Below are 14,670 nucleotides of genomic sequence, written 5' to 3'. Positions count from 1 at the left end.
TGCACATCATAGCGACTGGTAGGTCTGCTGTTTGGTCAATTTGCATATTAGGGTTTTATTATATAGGATTGTTATTACAAGGCTAATCAAAATAAGTGCTGTCATAAAGATACCCAATGTTAAGCAAATGGAAGAATGGTTCCAATATAAAAGAAGATGGTAGAAGGGAGAAGGCACTTGAGCTATGTCATTTCTTGTGAGTGAAAGAGAATTCAAGGCAAAGAAACAATAGGAGGAATGTTCAGAGACAGAGAATTGCAAAATATGTGTGGTAAATGACAGGGAGCCAAATGTGACCATCACAAACCATAAAAAGATGTAGGAATAGCTAGCTGGTTGGCTCTAACTCACTGAGGATCTGTTGTCTATACAACAACTGGAGTGATGCTTTTACCCTACAAAAATAATCATGTCACTCCTTTACTTTAAAATCTTACAAGATTTCCAATTGGACTTTAAACTCCAAATTCATTACCATATCTTATGAGACCCGAAAGCAGGGATCCACAAACTAAGGCCCATAGGCCACATCCGGTGCACTTCCTGTTTTTGTGAATAAAGTCTTGTTGGAACACAACCACACCAATTGACTTATGTAATATCTGTGGGGCTTTTTAAAAAAATATATATATTTTATTGATTTTTTACAGAGAGGAACGGAGAATGAGAGAGAATTAGAAACATCGATGAGAGAGAAACATCAATCAGCTACCTCCTGCACACCCCCTACTGGGGATGTGCCTGCAACCAAGGTACATGCCCTTGACTGGAATCGAACCTGGGACCCTTGAGTCTGCAGGCCGGTGCTCTATCCACTGAGCCAAACTGGTTAGGGCCTGTGGGGCTTTTTTTTTTTTTTTAATATATTTTATTGATATTTTTTACAGAGAGGAAGGGAGAGGGATAGAGAGCTAGAAACATCGATGAGAGAGAAACATCGATCAGCTGCCTCCTGCACACCTCCCACTGGGGATGTGCCCGCAACCAAGGTACATGCCCTTGACCGGAATCGAACCCGGGACCCTTCAGTCCGCAGGCCGACGCTCTATCCACTGAGCCAAACCGGTTTCGGCGGGCCTGTGGGGCTTTTTAAAAATAAATATATTTTTATTGATTTCAGAGAGGAAGGGAGAGGGGGAGAGAGATAGAAACATCAATGATGAGAGAGAATCTTTGATTGGCTGCCTCCTGCACGCTCCCCACTGGGGATTGAGCCTGCAACCCAGGCATGTGCCCTTGACCAGAATTGAACCTGGGACCCTTCAGTCTGCAGGCTGACACTCTATCCACTGAACCAAACCAGATAAGGGCACATCTGTGGGGCTTTTACGCTAGAGTGGAGTAATTGAGACAGAGACCATATGGTCTGCAAAGCCTAAAATTTTACTATCCACCCCTTTACAGGATGTGTTTGCCAACCACTGCCCCTATAGGATTTTGCCCACCTTATTTCCTATCTACACTTCAATTACTATATTCCAGCTATGTGGGCTTTTTTTCCTGTTCATTAAAGAGGTCAAATTTTTTCCTGCCTCAGGGCCTTTGCATATGCTTTTCTCTCTGCCTGGGCTGCTCTTCTTCCTGCTCACTGTTTAACTGGCAATACCCTGTCCTTCAGATAGATTGAGATTAAATGTAGTTGAGAGAGAGAGAGAGAGAGAGAGAGAGAGAGAGAGAGAGAGAGAGAGAGAGAGGCTTTTCCTGACCTCCACCTATAAAATACGTTTGATCCCAAGTCACCATCACAGTACCTTGTTTGTCATCATAACATTTAATACCACCTAAAATTGCCATTTTCATTTGACTGCTAGTTTACTGTCTGTGTTCTCCCACTAAAATACAGACTTTATGAGACCAGGGACTTTTTCTATCTTATTACTACTGCTGTACCTCTCTAGAGCAGGGTCTCAGTCTTCACATTACTGACATTTTGGCACAGATCTGTGCACTGTAGGGTGTTTAGCAGCACCCTGGGCCTCTACTAACCAGATGCCAATAGTAGCCTCCTATCTTAGATTGTGATAATAAAATGTCTCCAGACATTGCCAAATGTCTCTTGCAGTGGGGGCGAAATCACCCTCAAATGAGAACCATTAAGTTAGAACTTAAAACAGTGCCTGGCACACGGGGTGCTCAATTTATCGAATGAATGGCTAAAAGGCACATTCGCAATGCTGTGCTGAGAGCTTTACAGACATTAGCTCACTGACTACTTACAACAACCCTAGGAGATAGGTACTAGCACACACATTACAAATGTGGAAATTGAGGCTTAAAAGGGTAAATTGAGGCTCAAGATCACAGAATTGGTCTTGCTCAAAATTAATGAGCAAGAACTCATAGTCAAGTCTAAGTCTGCATTAATCTTAAACTTTAAGGACTTATTATCAGCCTCCTCAAAATTGTACTAGCCAAATTTCAGAATTGGGAAGTGAAACTTAAATTCCAGTCTCTCTTTGCAGAGGCCAAAAAATCCCAAAGAGTTAACCTAAAACTGTAAGGAAATCTATATAATCTATAATAATAAAAGTATAATATGCTAATTAGACTGGACGTCCTTTCGGACCACCTTCTGGATGAAGCCACGGCGGCAGGGGCTAAGGCAGCCACCGCAGCAGCAGGGGCCAAGCCCCTTGCACGAATTTTGTGCATCAGGACTCTAGTATATATAATTAAAAAACAAACTATGCTATAGGACAGGCAAGATAGGGCCAAAGAGTTTGCAAAGCTGGTGAAGTGTATTCAACATTATGTGAGTATGGGTGGGTTTGTGGGTTTGTTTGGTTTTTTTTGGTGGGGGGTGGGTAAAGCATGGATATTTTGTTTGGTTTGTGTGAAGGGAAGTTAGGGAAGAGAACTGATTTTACTTAAACATTAAGACTCCATTTAAGAATATTATTTTTCCAAAATTCTTACATTTAATTTTTTTTAGAATAAGGAGTCTTCATTTACAAACTCTTGAGAAAAGGAAGATATTTAATCCTTTCAAAATTGACCACCCTCATTTCTTGATAAGGTTCCTTAATCCACCATTTAATTGTGTGTATGACACTGAACAACTTAGAAATTTTTAAGCCTCTGTTTCCTCATTTGTAAAATGGATCTACTGTGATTAAATAAATTTGTAAATTTGATTAGATAAATTTGTAAAATGCACTTCATAAATGCCCAGAACATAGTAGGTGCTCAAAAAATGCCCAGTCCTCCCTGAAGTAATAATCAGGGTTATACAAACATTATTTTTGTGTATTCTTTATTATGTACAGCAGCACAGAAATTGCAAGAAAGGTATTTAAATAGTAAAGCAAGATAAAGATAATAATCACATTAAAAGTGTGATTTAAGGCTGGCTGGTCTTTAGAATGAAAAAATGGAAAACACATTCTATAAAATGTGAAATACGGTTTTCTCTAACGAACCCTAAGTATTCTGGAAGCTCAGTAGCTCTTTTTTAAAAATATATTTATTGATTTTAGAGAGGAAGGGAGAGGGAGAGAGAGATAGAAACATCAATGATGAGAGAGAATCATTGATCTGTTGCCTCCTGCACACCCCACACCGGGGATCGAGCCTGAAACGGGAATGTGCCCTGACTGGGAATCGAACCATGACCTTTTGGTTCATAGGTTGACGCTCAACCACTGAGCTATGCTGGCCAGGCTCAATAGCTCTTAAGGTCTATGAAGTTTCAGCCAAACACAGGACTAAAATCTACAAAGGCTTTAGCAACATAGGCTGCTGTATCCATGGAAACAGTGCAGAACTCTTGAGATACAAGGGAGCTTTCCAATTGAATACATTAATGAGTATTCATCTAAGACGGAGACCTCACAATCTCGACCTTGGATTGTCAGGTCAGAAACCATGCTGATCATAAAGATGAGAAATAATGATAATATCTCATATTGATTAGGGTTGAGATAAACAGGACTGTCTTACAGGGTACAGAAGAAAAATTTTGATCCAATCTGGTGACGTGGATCAAAAGCCTTAAACATATCAATATTCTACATCCAAGCAATCCACTTCTAGGAATGCATCATAAGGAAATAATCAAACAAGTGCACAATGGTGTATGCATTTACAAATGTTCACATTGTTATTGGTAATAGTAATAGCAAAAGCCTCAAATGTTAATGGTAATAGCAAAATCCTAGAAACAATACAAGGTAGAAATTTGGTTAAATAAATTATAATACAATAAATAAACAAACAAATAAAAATATATACAGCCATTAAAATAATGTTATTTACTAATAACATAAATGCCCATGCTATATTACATTTAAAAATAAGTTTACAAGAGTACCTGTAGTATTGGCCCTTTTTGTTAAAAATATATAGAATGCATAGCAAGAGGTCTGGAAAGACATCCTTTAAAGTGTTAACAATGGTTATTTTTCTTTTGCTTATCTTTCATTTTTCTGTACTACATGTTATTTAGTTTTTAAAAGGAAAACATTAAATATTATAGATTTATCAAAGCTTAAAATTTTATCATGATTAAAAGAAAATAACCTGAATTATAATTTAATATGGAAATGAGGTCCCCAATCACTACTTACCTTATATGCAAGCATGACAGCATGGCAGTGGTGCCACCACCAAATACCCATACGGTAAAAAACACAATCAGAAGTGTGGTGCTGAACATCATTTGTCGTGCATAAGTGGCAGTATCTCGAATGGCCAAGGCAAATGCCATTGCACCACGAAGGCCTAAAAGGAAATGGAAGAGGCATTTCTTCAATAACTTATTACCAATGTGAGCTTCATAAATTCAGAGAAATAAGGTATTCTGAGAACTTAGAGGGGTGTGAACAAATACATATCAACATACATTAGTACAAATAAATGGAAAAAAGAATTAGTAGATGATACTGACATACATTGATCTTTTAACAATTTTTTGAAATTTATTTTTAAATTTACATACAGTAAAATTCACTGTTTTGGGTGTATAGTTCCATAAGTTTTGACAAATGCATAGAGGTGTGTGACCACTAACACAACCAAGACACAGAACAGTTTCATTACCCACCCACCCCCAAATTCTTTTGTTCAACCTCTTTTTAGTCCAACCTCTCTGTCACCCTGCCAATACCCTGCCAACCACTCATCTGTTCTCCATTGCTATGCTTTTCTCTTTTTCAGAATGTCATATAAATGGAATTATACAGTATGTGACCTTTTGAGACTAGCTTCTTTCACTTGGCATAATGCCTCTGAGGTTCATCCATGTTGTTGTGTGTATCAACAGTTTGTTCTTTTTAGTGCTAAGTAGTATTCCATGGCATGGATATACCAGTTTGCTTATTCATTCACCCATTGGAACAGAAATGGGCTGTTTCTAGGTTTGGGCAATTATTAATAGAATTGCCATAAACATTCACATAGAGATTTTTGTGTGAAAGTGCATAAATCTTTATCTTCTCTACTATGTGTGACATGGGAATTTGGAACCAGAACATGAAAATTTTCCCATAGAAGGGAATACAGATACTAAAATTTTTTTTGGAGGTTGCAACTTCAATATTTAAGGGAGTAATATCTTACCAGCATATCATTTCCATTTAAAATCAAGCTGGCATATACATTGTGAGTGGTTTCTTGGAGTGGGGAAAGAGAGGGAATTATAACTTACCAGCAAACATCATCATGTGTTGAAAATTTGATCCAATCTTACTTCTTCTACCCAAATTAAGTAAGAGGGACAAGGGGTAAATATTAGCAGCTCTCCCCAAGAAAATAGCAATCTAAAATTATTAATAGGTTAAGGGTAATTTCTTTTTACTATATTAATATTATTTAGACTCTACATTCAAGATGGTGAAAGACTATCTTAGGAAGCTGAGTTTCTAACACAGTCTTTCTCTAACACAGAGCAGTCCAATGGAACTTTGTACAATGATGAAATGTTCTATATCTGCATTGTCCAACATACTGAGTGCTTGCAATGTGACTAGTGTGACCTATGAACTAAAATTTTATTTCATTTAAATTAATTTAAATTTAAATAATCACAAGTGGTTAGTTGCTACCAAATTAGACAGTGCAGATCTAACATATAGGAAATTCATGAGATGAACAGAAACATGTTTAAAAGCAGAGATTCTTGGGTATAATCTTTAAGATTATTACTACAATAGGTTAATTCACTTTAATTGTCAGTGTTAGTAGGAGGAAGAGTAATACTGGCTAAACTTGCCCTTGCTTCCTCGGAACAAAGAAAAGGGCAGCACAAACACCTCATACCACTGAAATTTCTGCAAGCTCTGATGCAGTCCTCTAAGTCTATAACTTCCACCCTGCTTCAAAGGGAAGGCTTAATGGTAACTCAGAATGGTTTTAACAACAAAAAACCCCACACAATTTTAGTGTCTTTTCTTCCAGTTTGCTGTCTATAGAGACTCTGCTTTACAATTACAATTTTTATCTCAGGGGTTACAATATAATCTCCACCCCATTTTCTGAAAGATATATAAAGGAAAATCTAAGATTAAAAACAAAACAAGGATGGGGAAACAAGTGCTGACCTAAGTACCATTGGAAATCATTAGCATCTGTAAGACTAAAGGCAAAAAGGAACTGTACATAAGCATTATACGCTCATTGGTAAACTATCTTGTTTAAACCTCAGTTAATTTTGGGCTTTGTCACATGAAACCAAATCTAGATCCTAACTAACATACCCAGCAAGAGAACAGCTCTCCCTTGTGGGGGTCAATTTTCATGGTAGGATTTTGTATCCAGAAACTTCAATTCCTAACAGACTCAGAAACCTAGGGAAAATAATGTCTTATTTCCGGTTAAGTACAGTGGATCAAGGAACGTGACTGCTGAACAATTTCTCAAACACTAGCAGGATATGGAGTTACTGATCTCATGGGAGTCTTCCCGCTAAGGTTCTTCTCTTATTAATAGGGCTTTATCTTTTTTGCCTGAAGTTCATTCCCAGAAGACTAAGACTCTGTAGAATGGCATTCACTAATACTTCACTTTCTAACAGAGATCCTACTTAGAGTTTTAAATTAAAAAATATTTCTGCTAATCTCTTTGGCGGAATCTGTATTCTGAGGTGGTTTTTAAAATACTACTTTTTAAAATCACTAATTCAAACATCCTCTCTAACCACAATTTCTTTTCACGTTTCATGTTTATCTATCTCACTTGGATAGTTCTTCCACCTGTCTGGGACCTCCAGTCCAAAGATTCTGCTACTTCCCCCTCACAGTCAGTCCTTTCCCTGCTTCACTTCTTAACCACATCTTTTTTAAAAGATATATTTTTATTGATTTCAGAGAGGGAGAGGGAGAGAGAGATGGCAACATCAATGATGAGAGAGAATCACTGATCAGCTGCCTCCTGCATGCCCCCCACTGGGAATCAAGCCCACAACATGGGCATGTGCCTGACTGGGAATTGAACTGTGACTTCCTGGTTCATAGGTCAATGCTCAACCAAGCCACACTGGCCGGGCTTAACCACATCTTAATAATATTCTGAAATACCTGACATTCATTTGTCTCTTTCTGTGCTTTCTTTGCCTTGATCCTGACGAGCCCAGTTTTCTTTGCACCCACTTGACAAAACCCCAAACCTAGATGGAATCAACTATTTCTTTCCTCCACGCTTACAGCTAAGTAGTCCAGGTCGAAGTCATACAATAGGGCAGACTGATTCTACTGTTAATATCTATTCCTCAGACTCAAGTGGGTCCCTATTACTGCTCAGCAATCCTACAGCATTTCTTTGGTCAACTCACTGTCCCATTCTCTAAAACAACTATTTCTAAATCTTCTCCATAAAACTCCTGTCACCTGTGGAAACCAGCCTCCAAGACAGTCCTCAAAAATCCCTCCCTGCAAGTATTCACAGCCTTGTGAAGTCCCTGCTCACACTGCATCAGGGTCCACCTGTGTGACCAACAGAATGTGGCAGAAGGGATGATGGTATATCACTTCCAAGGTTAGGTTATAAAAGGCACTTTGGATTCCATCTTGGGGCTCTCTCAGCTTACTCCCTCTGGGGGAAGCAATGTTATGAGCTGCCCCATGGAGAGGTCTATGTAGAGCAGAATTGAAGCCTCTAGCTAACAGCTGTGTGAGTAAACTTGGGGTGGATTCTCCAGCCCATCAACTCTGCAGAGTACAGTCCCAGCCCAGAGAGTGATTGCAACCTCATGAGGGATGCTTGAGCCTGAAGAGCCCAGATAAGCTACTTCTAGTATCCTAACTCTCAGAAACTGTGATATAATACATGATTGTTGCTTTAAGTTGCTAAATTTTAGGGTAATTTGTTACATAATAGATAACTGATAGGCCACCTGCTCCTCTCTCACTTTCAGCAGATAATCTCACCTCATATTTTATAGATTAAAATAGAGGTTAGCAGTCAGGAACACCATCTTGCAAATGTGCCTTCATCTCTTTATAACCTACCCTCTCCTGGAGCCATGGTGGAGTTATTCCTCCTCCCAGTGAAGGCCATTACTTCCCCACACGCTCTGGATTTTATCTCCTCCTGCCTTCTCATGAGGCTGAAAATACTGATTGCTCCTTTTCATGTACTCAGCTTCTCTCTTTCAACTGGATTTTAAAGACTCAACAAGTAAGAGAGAATGAGGCGGAGGGCAGGCAGCCTCCTTCAGCCTTTCACCAGCTTTCAATGACCCTGTGGCACAGACTGCACTGCTCCCCAGTATCTACTCTCTCTTTCTTCACTTTAGCAATAGAGGACAAACATTTTATAGTTTTCTCTTTTGGGATTGGCAGAATGGTAGGAAACTTTTTCCTGTCATTTCAATCTATCAGTATTATTTGTGCAATAAACAAATGAAGATAGAATAGAATAAACAGAGCAGAAAAAAGAGTTAAAATCCTTACTTATTGTACTGAGAGGAACACTTTATATATTTAAATGTATTCTTGTCAACTACCCCTCTGGAAAACACATGCGAATCTCAATTTTAAAAAAAGTTTTAAAATAGAACAAATTATAAAGGATACAAATGCTCCTACTACAAATGTTGGGTTAAAGACATGATTCTGGAAGGTGAACAGTGTCAGTCCCATGTAGGAGAAGATGAAATTCTCTGCCAAGAAATTGAGAAGCTCAAACAACTGAAACGAAATGTTAAAAGGTTAGTCCAGTAAATAAATTAAGTTACATAATGTGAAAACATGAGTATTACTACTAAGACAACAAAACAGACACTTCAAATATGTAAAGTTCATATATATCCCCCAAAATATGTGATTCAGAGGCAAGAAAATGTAGTAATGACATTAGCAGTCCCACAGAGAAAAAGAGAAAAGTTGCCTCTCACTTTCCCCAGTCAGCTTCCCTTCTCTAATCCCCTAGTTGGTCATTCTTATCCCCTTCTTCCAAACCCTGACAATTTTTCTTTTGGAATGTTCCTTGTTGTCCTGCCATTACCTTTGTCTACCTTTCATCACTTCCCACCCATAATGCTGCAAAAGGACCCTAATTGGTGTCCCTGTCACCTATCTGTACACCCCTCCCCAATGAATCTCTCTAAATATGGCAGTTTCATAGACACTTCCCTCTTCACAGGCTGTAAGACCCATGTTCAAATTCTTTTGTCCTGGCATAGAGCACTTCATGACAACTCTCATATTGCTGCCCTGCCGTGTGATTTCACTTTTTACCTGGGTCTTATCCTTCATTTATGGAGTCAGTGCATCATTGTCTTGTGCTCTGTACCCTCCTTCTATGGTAGCTTTATAGCTCTTCAAGCCTCAAACCAACCCCTGCCCCCTTCTCTGAAATCTGGTATGACATGTAATCTGAAACACAAAGCTAGAAGTTCTATTAGTCTGTTTTTTTAATCTTTATTGTTTTAAATATTGCATATGTCCTCCTTTTTCCCTATTGACCTCTTCTAGCCCACCGCAGGCCTTCACCACCCCATTATCTGTGTGTTTTTTATGTACACAAGCTTCATATCACCAATGGACACTGTGACCTAGTTTTTTTATTCCCTACCCCACTGGCTAGAAAAATGCCACCACCACCCCAGTTGATTAACGTCTCTATACTTATTGCACTGAATTAATTTGTAAAAGGGATTTGTAGCCCCAGTGTATAGGAAGCCTAATTTCTTTTGAGGGGGTGGGAAAAAAAGCATATGTCAATCACTAAATTTGTGGTTCCAGAAAAAAGAAGTACCTTTGCTCCTGCTTTGTCATGTGTTCTCTCCAGGCTAATCTCAAGTGTTCTAATCATTTGGTAAAACTTAAATCTTCTATTCCTTGATGTAATCATAATCAATTCTGCATCTGTTTCTATTCTAGACATTACATATTCATATCTTTGCACCATATACCTCATAAGACTAGAAAATGCTTCAGGTGCCCTACACAACTGTTCATTCAAGGCCATATGAAGCCCAACCCCTGATGTTTTCACATTTCTGGAAGTGCCTAAAGGACGTTAATCTTCTCTGCATCACCCAGCAGTAGATCCAGTCAAATTAGAAGTTAAACTTACCAACGTCAAACAGCCATGGTTCTAGCCAGCTGTGGGCAAACTACGGCCCGCGTGCCGGATCCGGCCCGTTCGGCTGTTCTATCCGGCCCGCGGAGCCAAAAGAGCGGAGGGTTCTCTTGCTCTCCCCTCCGCTCCTTTACTTTGAATTTATATTAGTTCACACAAACACTCCATCCATGCTTTTGTTCCAGCCCTCCGGTCCAGTTTAAGAACCCATTGTGGCCCTCGAGTCAAAAAGTTTGCCCACCCCTGTGTCAGACCTGACTAGAAAAACATTCCTCTTAAAAGTCATTAGGCTAAGAAAACAGGGAAGGAAGCTAACTGACACAATCACAATAGTCCCTGGCTATTCTGGTCACCTACCTTTATCCTAAAAACTGTCACCCTTCAACCTGCCAATTCCATCTATTTCTGGAGTCAAAGGAAGAGAAGCCAGGTGGTGAAGGCCTGGGGTGGGGTGGGAACTGGGTGGTGGGGGGCAAGGAGGGAAAATGGGGAAGACATTTATAATACTCTCAACAATAAAGATTAAAAAAATAATAAAAAATAAAAGAAGAGGAGCCAGAATGAGTAGGCATCATTTTGAACAAATTTGTTTCACTACAGGGAGAAAAACTTTATTCACAAACTATAAAGTTTATCTTACCTGTTTAGTTCTATGCTGAGACTCTGTGGACAAATTATTGTATGTATAATGGGCCTGTGTGATGCCACAGAACAACACTGCAACCACTCCTGCAATGACAAAGTGTTCAAAGTTCACGTGAAAGGAGAGTTCCCGACTTTCCTACCAAGGCTTTTATTTTACAGAAGTAGATTATACGCTGAGTGTTGACATTTTTAGTTATGACTTACTTTGTTGAGACATACCACTTCCACTGAAAATCTTTTTTACATTCTAAAGTGACAGCATAAATCCCAACCCTAATAAGTATGTCCAAATACTAGAGGGGTTGGTCTACTAGTAGAAAAAATGACTAGCAGAGTCACTCTCTGTAAGGGTTTACAATCAAAAGGAGAAAGTAACCTACCCGTGAAACCCCATGCTTCAGCCAAGAGGAAGGTACTCCAGGACATCAAGAAGAACAAGCCTGTCTCCAACAACTGGAACTCTCGTAATTTGGTGAACTTTGTCACGTAAGACTGTCAAGGTTGGTAAAAAGATCTTAATACAGAAGTGCGACTAGAAAAAATAATAGTCAAAACAAGGCAACCATGAAAGTGAAAGAAGGCTTTACTGCCTAACACAAAAGCCACAGAATAAAAAGGCACCAGAGTGAAGCAACTCTTAAAATGAGCATCTTACTGAGTGAGCAGCCATCCCTTTCATGAAGAAGTCTAACAGCTTAGTCTCTCGGATTGTTTTATGGGTATCACATGCCTTGCCAGAAACCACGCAGTAAAGGACAGGTAGAGATGGTAGCAACAGATTAGATACACAACATGCCAACTCTGATTATTAATCTGTGACCCAAAGCAACAGAGCTTCCATACTTACAGAAATTTATATTTATTTAAAATGTCATTTCCATGAGATTTTCCATTTATCTGAAGCCCTAATACCTCTGTGATGCAGAGCATTCCATGATGAAGAAACTGAGGCACGTCACTCACTTAACACTAGTCTAAAAAGTATTTGCTAGTTTACAATGCAAGGGCCTATGTGAAGCTGTGATAAACCTCAGGCTGAAATCTACATTCACTTCAATAAACCTGTACTACAATAAAAAGATTAATAAGATATACTTCCTACCTCAAGGAACTGTAATGGGGAAGAGATACTATTGGGCCTAGCTCCTTTGAAGAATTCTTTGTACTGCCCCTTTGTGCTTCAATTCGCCTGTAAAAAGCCATAAGACAAGTCCCTTCCAGCACTTAGCTGAAGTATAGCAAACTTACAGAATCTTGAAAGCAGTATTAGTTTTATATGAAAGTGTCTTAGAAGTTTTAGAGCTGGGAGCTCTTTAGAGATCATCTAGTCTGAATGATTTTCCTTGCTGCTCTCACCCTCCATCTTCCTACGGAGAGGACCCATGAGGTGAAGTGTCAATGCTTCTATACCAGAAGCTCCAGGAAGACAGAGGCCATGTCTGTCTTGTTCATTTTTGATACCCAGGAGCATAGCATCTGGCATACAGTGGGCAATAAAAAATGTTTTCTGAATGAATACAAGAATGACTTGCCCAATATTTCAAATTACAAACTAGTGGCAGTGTCTAGGACTCTGTAGTAGAAAATTAAAATTGGTGAAAACTGAGATGAACTCCCATCTATCTTAGCCCAGGAACCCTATTTAGTTCAGTTGGCATAATGGTCATAGGTTTCTTATTTTTTCTTTTAAATAAACAGCAAAAGACTGCCAGGCTGAACAGCAAAACAGAACACTCAGAGGCTCTTTGAAATATATGTACCTTTATATCAATTTAGTCTACAACCTTAAAATTCACCCCAAAGGGTGACTATGCCTAATTAAACCTTTGTAGTGAAAGTTTGAGGGCATGTAATCCTACATAAAACAATTACATTATTTGCTTTATTGGTAAAGATGAATACCTAATGTTTTCAAACCAAGTACTTTGTTATAAGATTAATAATAATAACACAGTGCCAATTATAGAACAAGGAGAGACCACAGAACACAGCATTCAATTACATTGTTGGGTTAACAAGAAAGGATAAATATTATAAAAGGATATTAAAGCTGTCACCACTCCAGTAGCAGCACCCATTGCAAAAGATCCACTGAAGATCCCAAGGAAAATCCCAATCGATTTGAACATGGCTGTGACATCAAAGGTGTGGCTGTTGTCTCCAGCTGGCTGGTATGCCACTATTGAGCTATAAAGGAGAGATTGTTCTTACTTCTAGAAGCAACTTTCATTTTAAAAACGTTACCTAAAAATAATTACATGAATAAATAAATAAAAACACTATCTAGTGTAGAACTTAAAAGATGAAATCAAAGGGGGAACTCAAAAGGCACCAGAGTGATGTTAGTGCTATACTTTGGATTCGAATTGCCAAAGTAAGGTCAAAAGGTTAACCGTGTGGTGGCTCAAGCTAAAAAGAAAACTCAGCTTTTACATAAATGACAGTTTCAGGTGGTAGAACATGTTAAAGTCCTCTCTATGAAAATTGTACTGAGCCTTTTCCTCCAGCCTCCGGATATTGTATAGTACTATTCTTTTGTGACTGTTTACGACTTACCAATACTGAATGCCTGAAAGCCCTAACATACTAATGTGAATGAACCAATGAAAAAGTACACTTATTTCCAGCAGAGAAATAATACTCAACCCAGTCACATTTTGTTATTCCTATGGGGGAAAAAAAAGATGACTGAAGTATTCTTTCAACTTTTAGAATACCAGAATGGGCCCAAAGCCTAATATATATTCACACACTGAAATGGACTTTTACAGGAAAAAAGGCTTGAAAGGCCTTCCAAGGAATTAGAAACCACTCAACAGTACTTTTAGCATACCCAGCTGGATCCTCCACCTCAAACTTCTTAAAGTCACTCTGTAAGAGGCAAAATAGGCAATTACAGGAGACACCCTCTATCTTGAACTCACAGTCCAAACCTGGTCTAAAATGCTTCTTTTAAAACAGTCATCCCAGGAGGAGAAACCAAGATGGCGGCATAGGTAAACACCTGAACTGCTGCCTCGCACAACAATTTCAAAACTACAACTAAAAGACAAAACGTACATCATCCAGAACCACAGGAAGGCTGGCTGAGTGGAAATTCTACAACTAGAAGGAAAAAGAAAAGCACACTGAGACTCACAGGAGCTGCGGAAGTGCAGAGGTACGGAGGCGCGCACGCAGAGAGGGCTGGCAACTGAGTATTGGCTGGCTTTCTCAATCGGGAGGGAGACAAAAGCTCCCGACTGCTCTGACTTCCAATTCCGGGCGAGACCCTGGGGACCCAGACTCATACGGGGAGAAATTGGACTGTCTGGCAGCGGGCAAAACTTGAGGGCGGCTTTCTCTCAGAGGTGCTTGCAGCGATTACCACGGGACACTGAGACACAGGGGCCTATTAGGGCAGGGCTGACGGGAAGCCATTGCTGTTTGCTCCGCCCTGAGATCCTGCCCCACGAAGCCATTGCTGTTTCCTCCACCCTGAGACTCAGACCCATCCAAGCTGAGTGC

General features: G+C 39.4%; 1 protein-coding gene across 1 annotated transcript in view; it reads right to left on the bottom strand.

The window, feature by feature from the left end:
• The window catches only part of SLC9A6 (solute carrier family 9 member A6), a 60,970-nt gene that overhangs the window by 20,363 nt on the left and 25,937 nt on the right, over positions 1–14,670 (bottom strand). Inside the window, exons 7-12 of the mRNA XM_080653298.1 lie at positions 13,215–13,350; positions 11,544–11,655; positions 11,159–11,247; positions 9,009–9,122; positions 5,645–5,756; positions 4,566–4,719 (exon numbers count right to left, since the gene is read on the bottom strand). Of these exons, the coding sequence (XP_080509424.1) occupies positions 4,566–4,719; positions 5,645–5,756; positions 9,009–9,122; positions 11,159–11,247; positions 11,544–11,655; positions 13,215–13,350 (717 nt within the window). The remainder of the gene's footprint in view (positions 1–4,565; positions 4,720–5,644; positions 5,757–9,008; positions 9,123–11,158; positions 11,248–11,543; positions 11,656–13,214; positions 13,351–14,670) is intronic.

Source organism: Plecotus auritus (assembly GCF_963455305.1).
Source record: "Plecotus auritus genome assembly, chromosome: X".
NCBI lineage: Eukaryota > Metazoa > Chordata > Mammalia > Chiroptera > Vespertilionidae > Plecotus > Plecotus auritus.
Note: the sequence above shows the minus strand (reverse complement) of the source record. Positions and strands in the feature narration are given on the sequence as shown.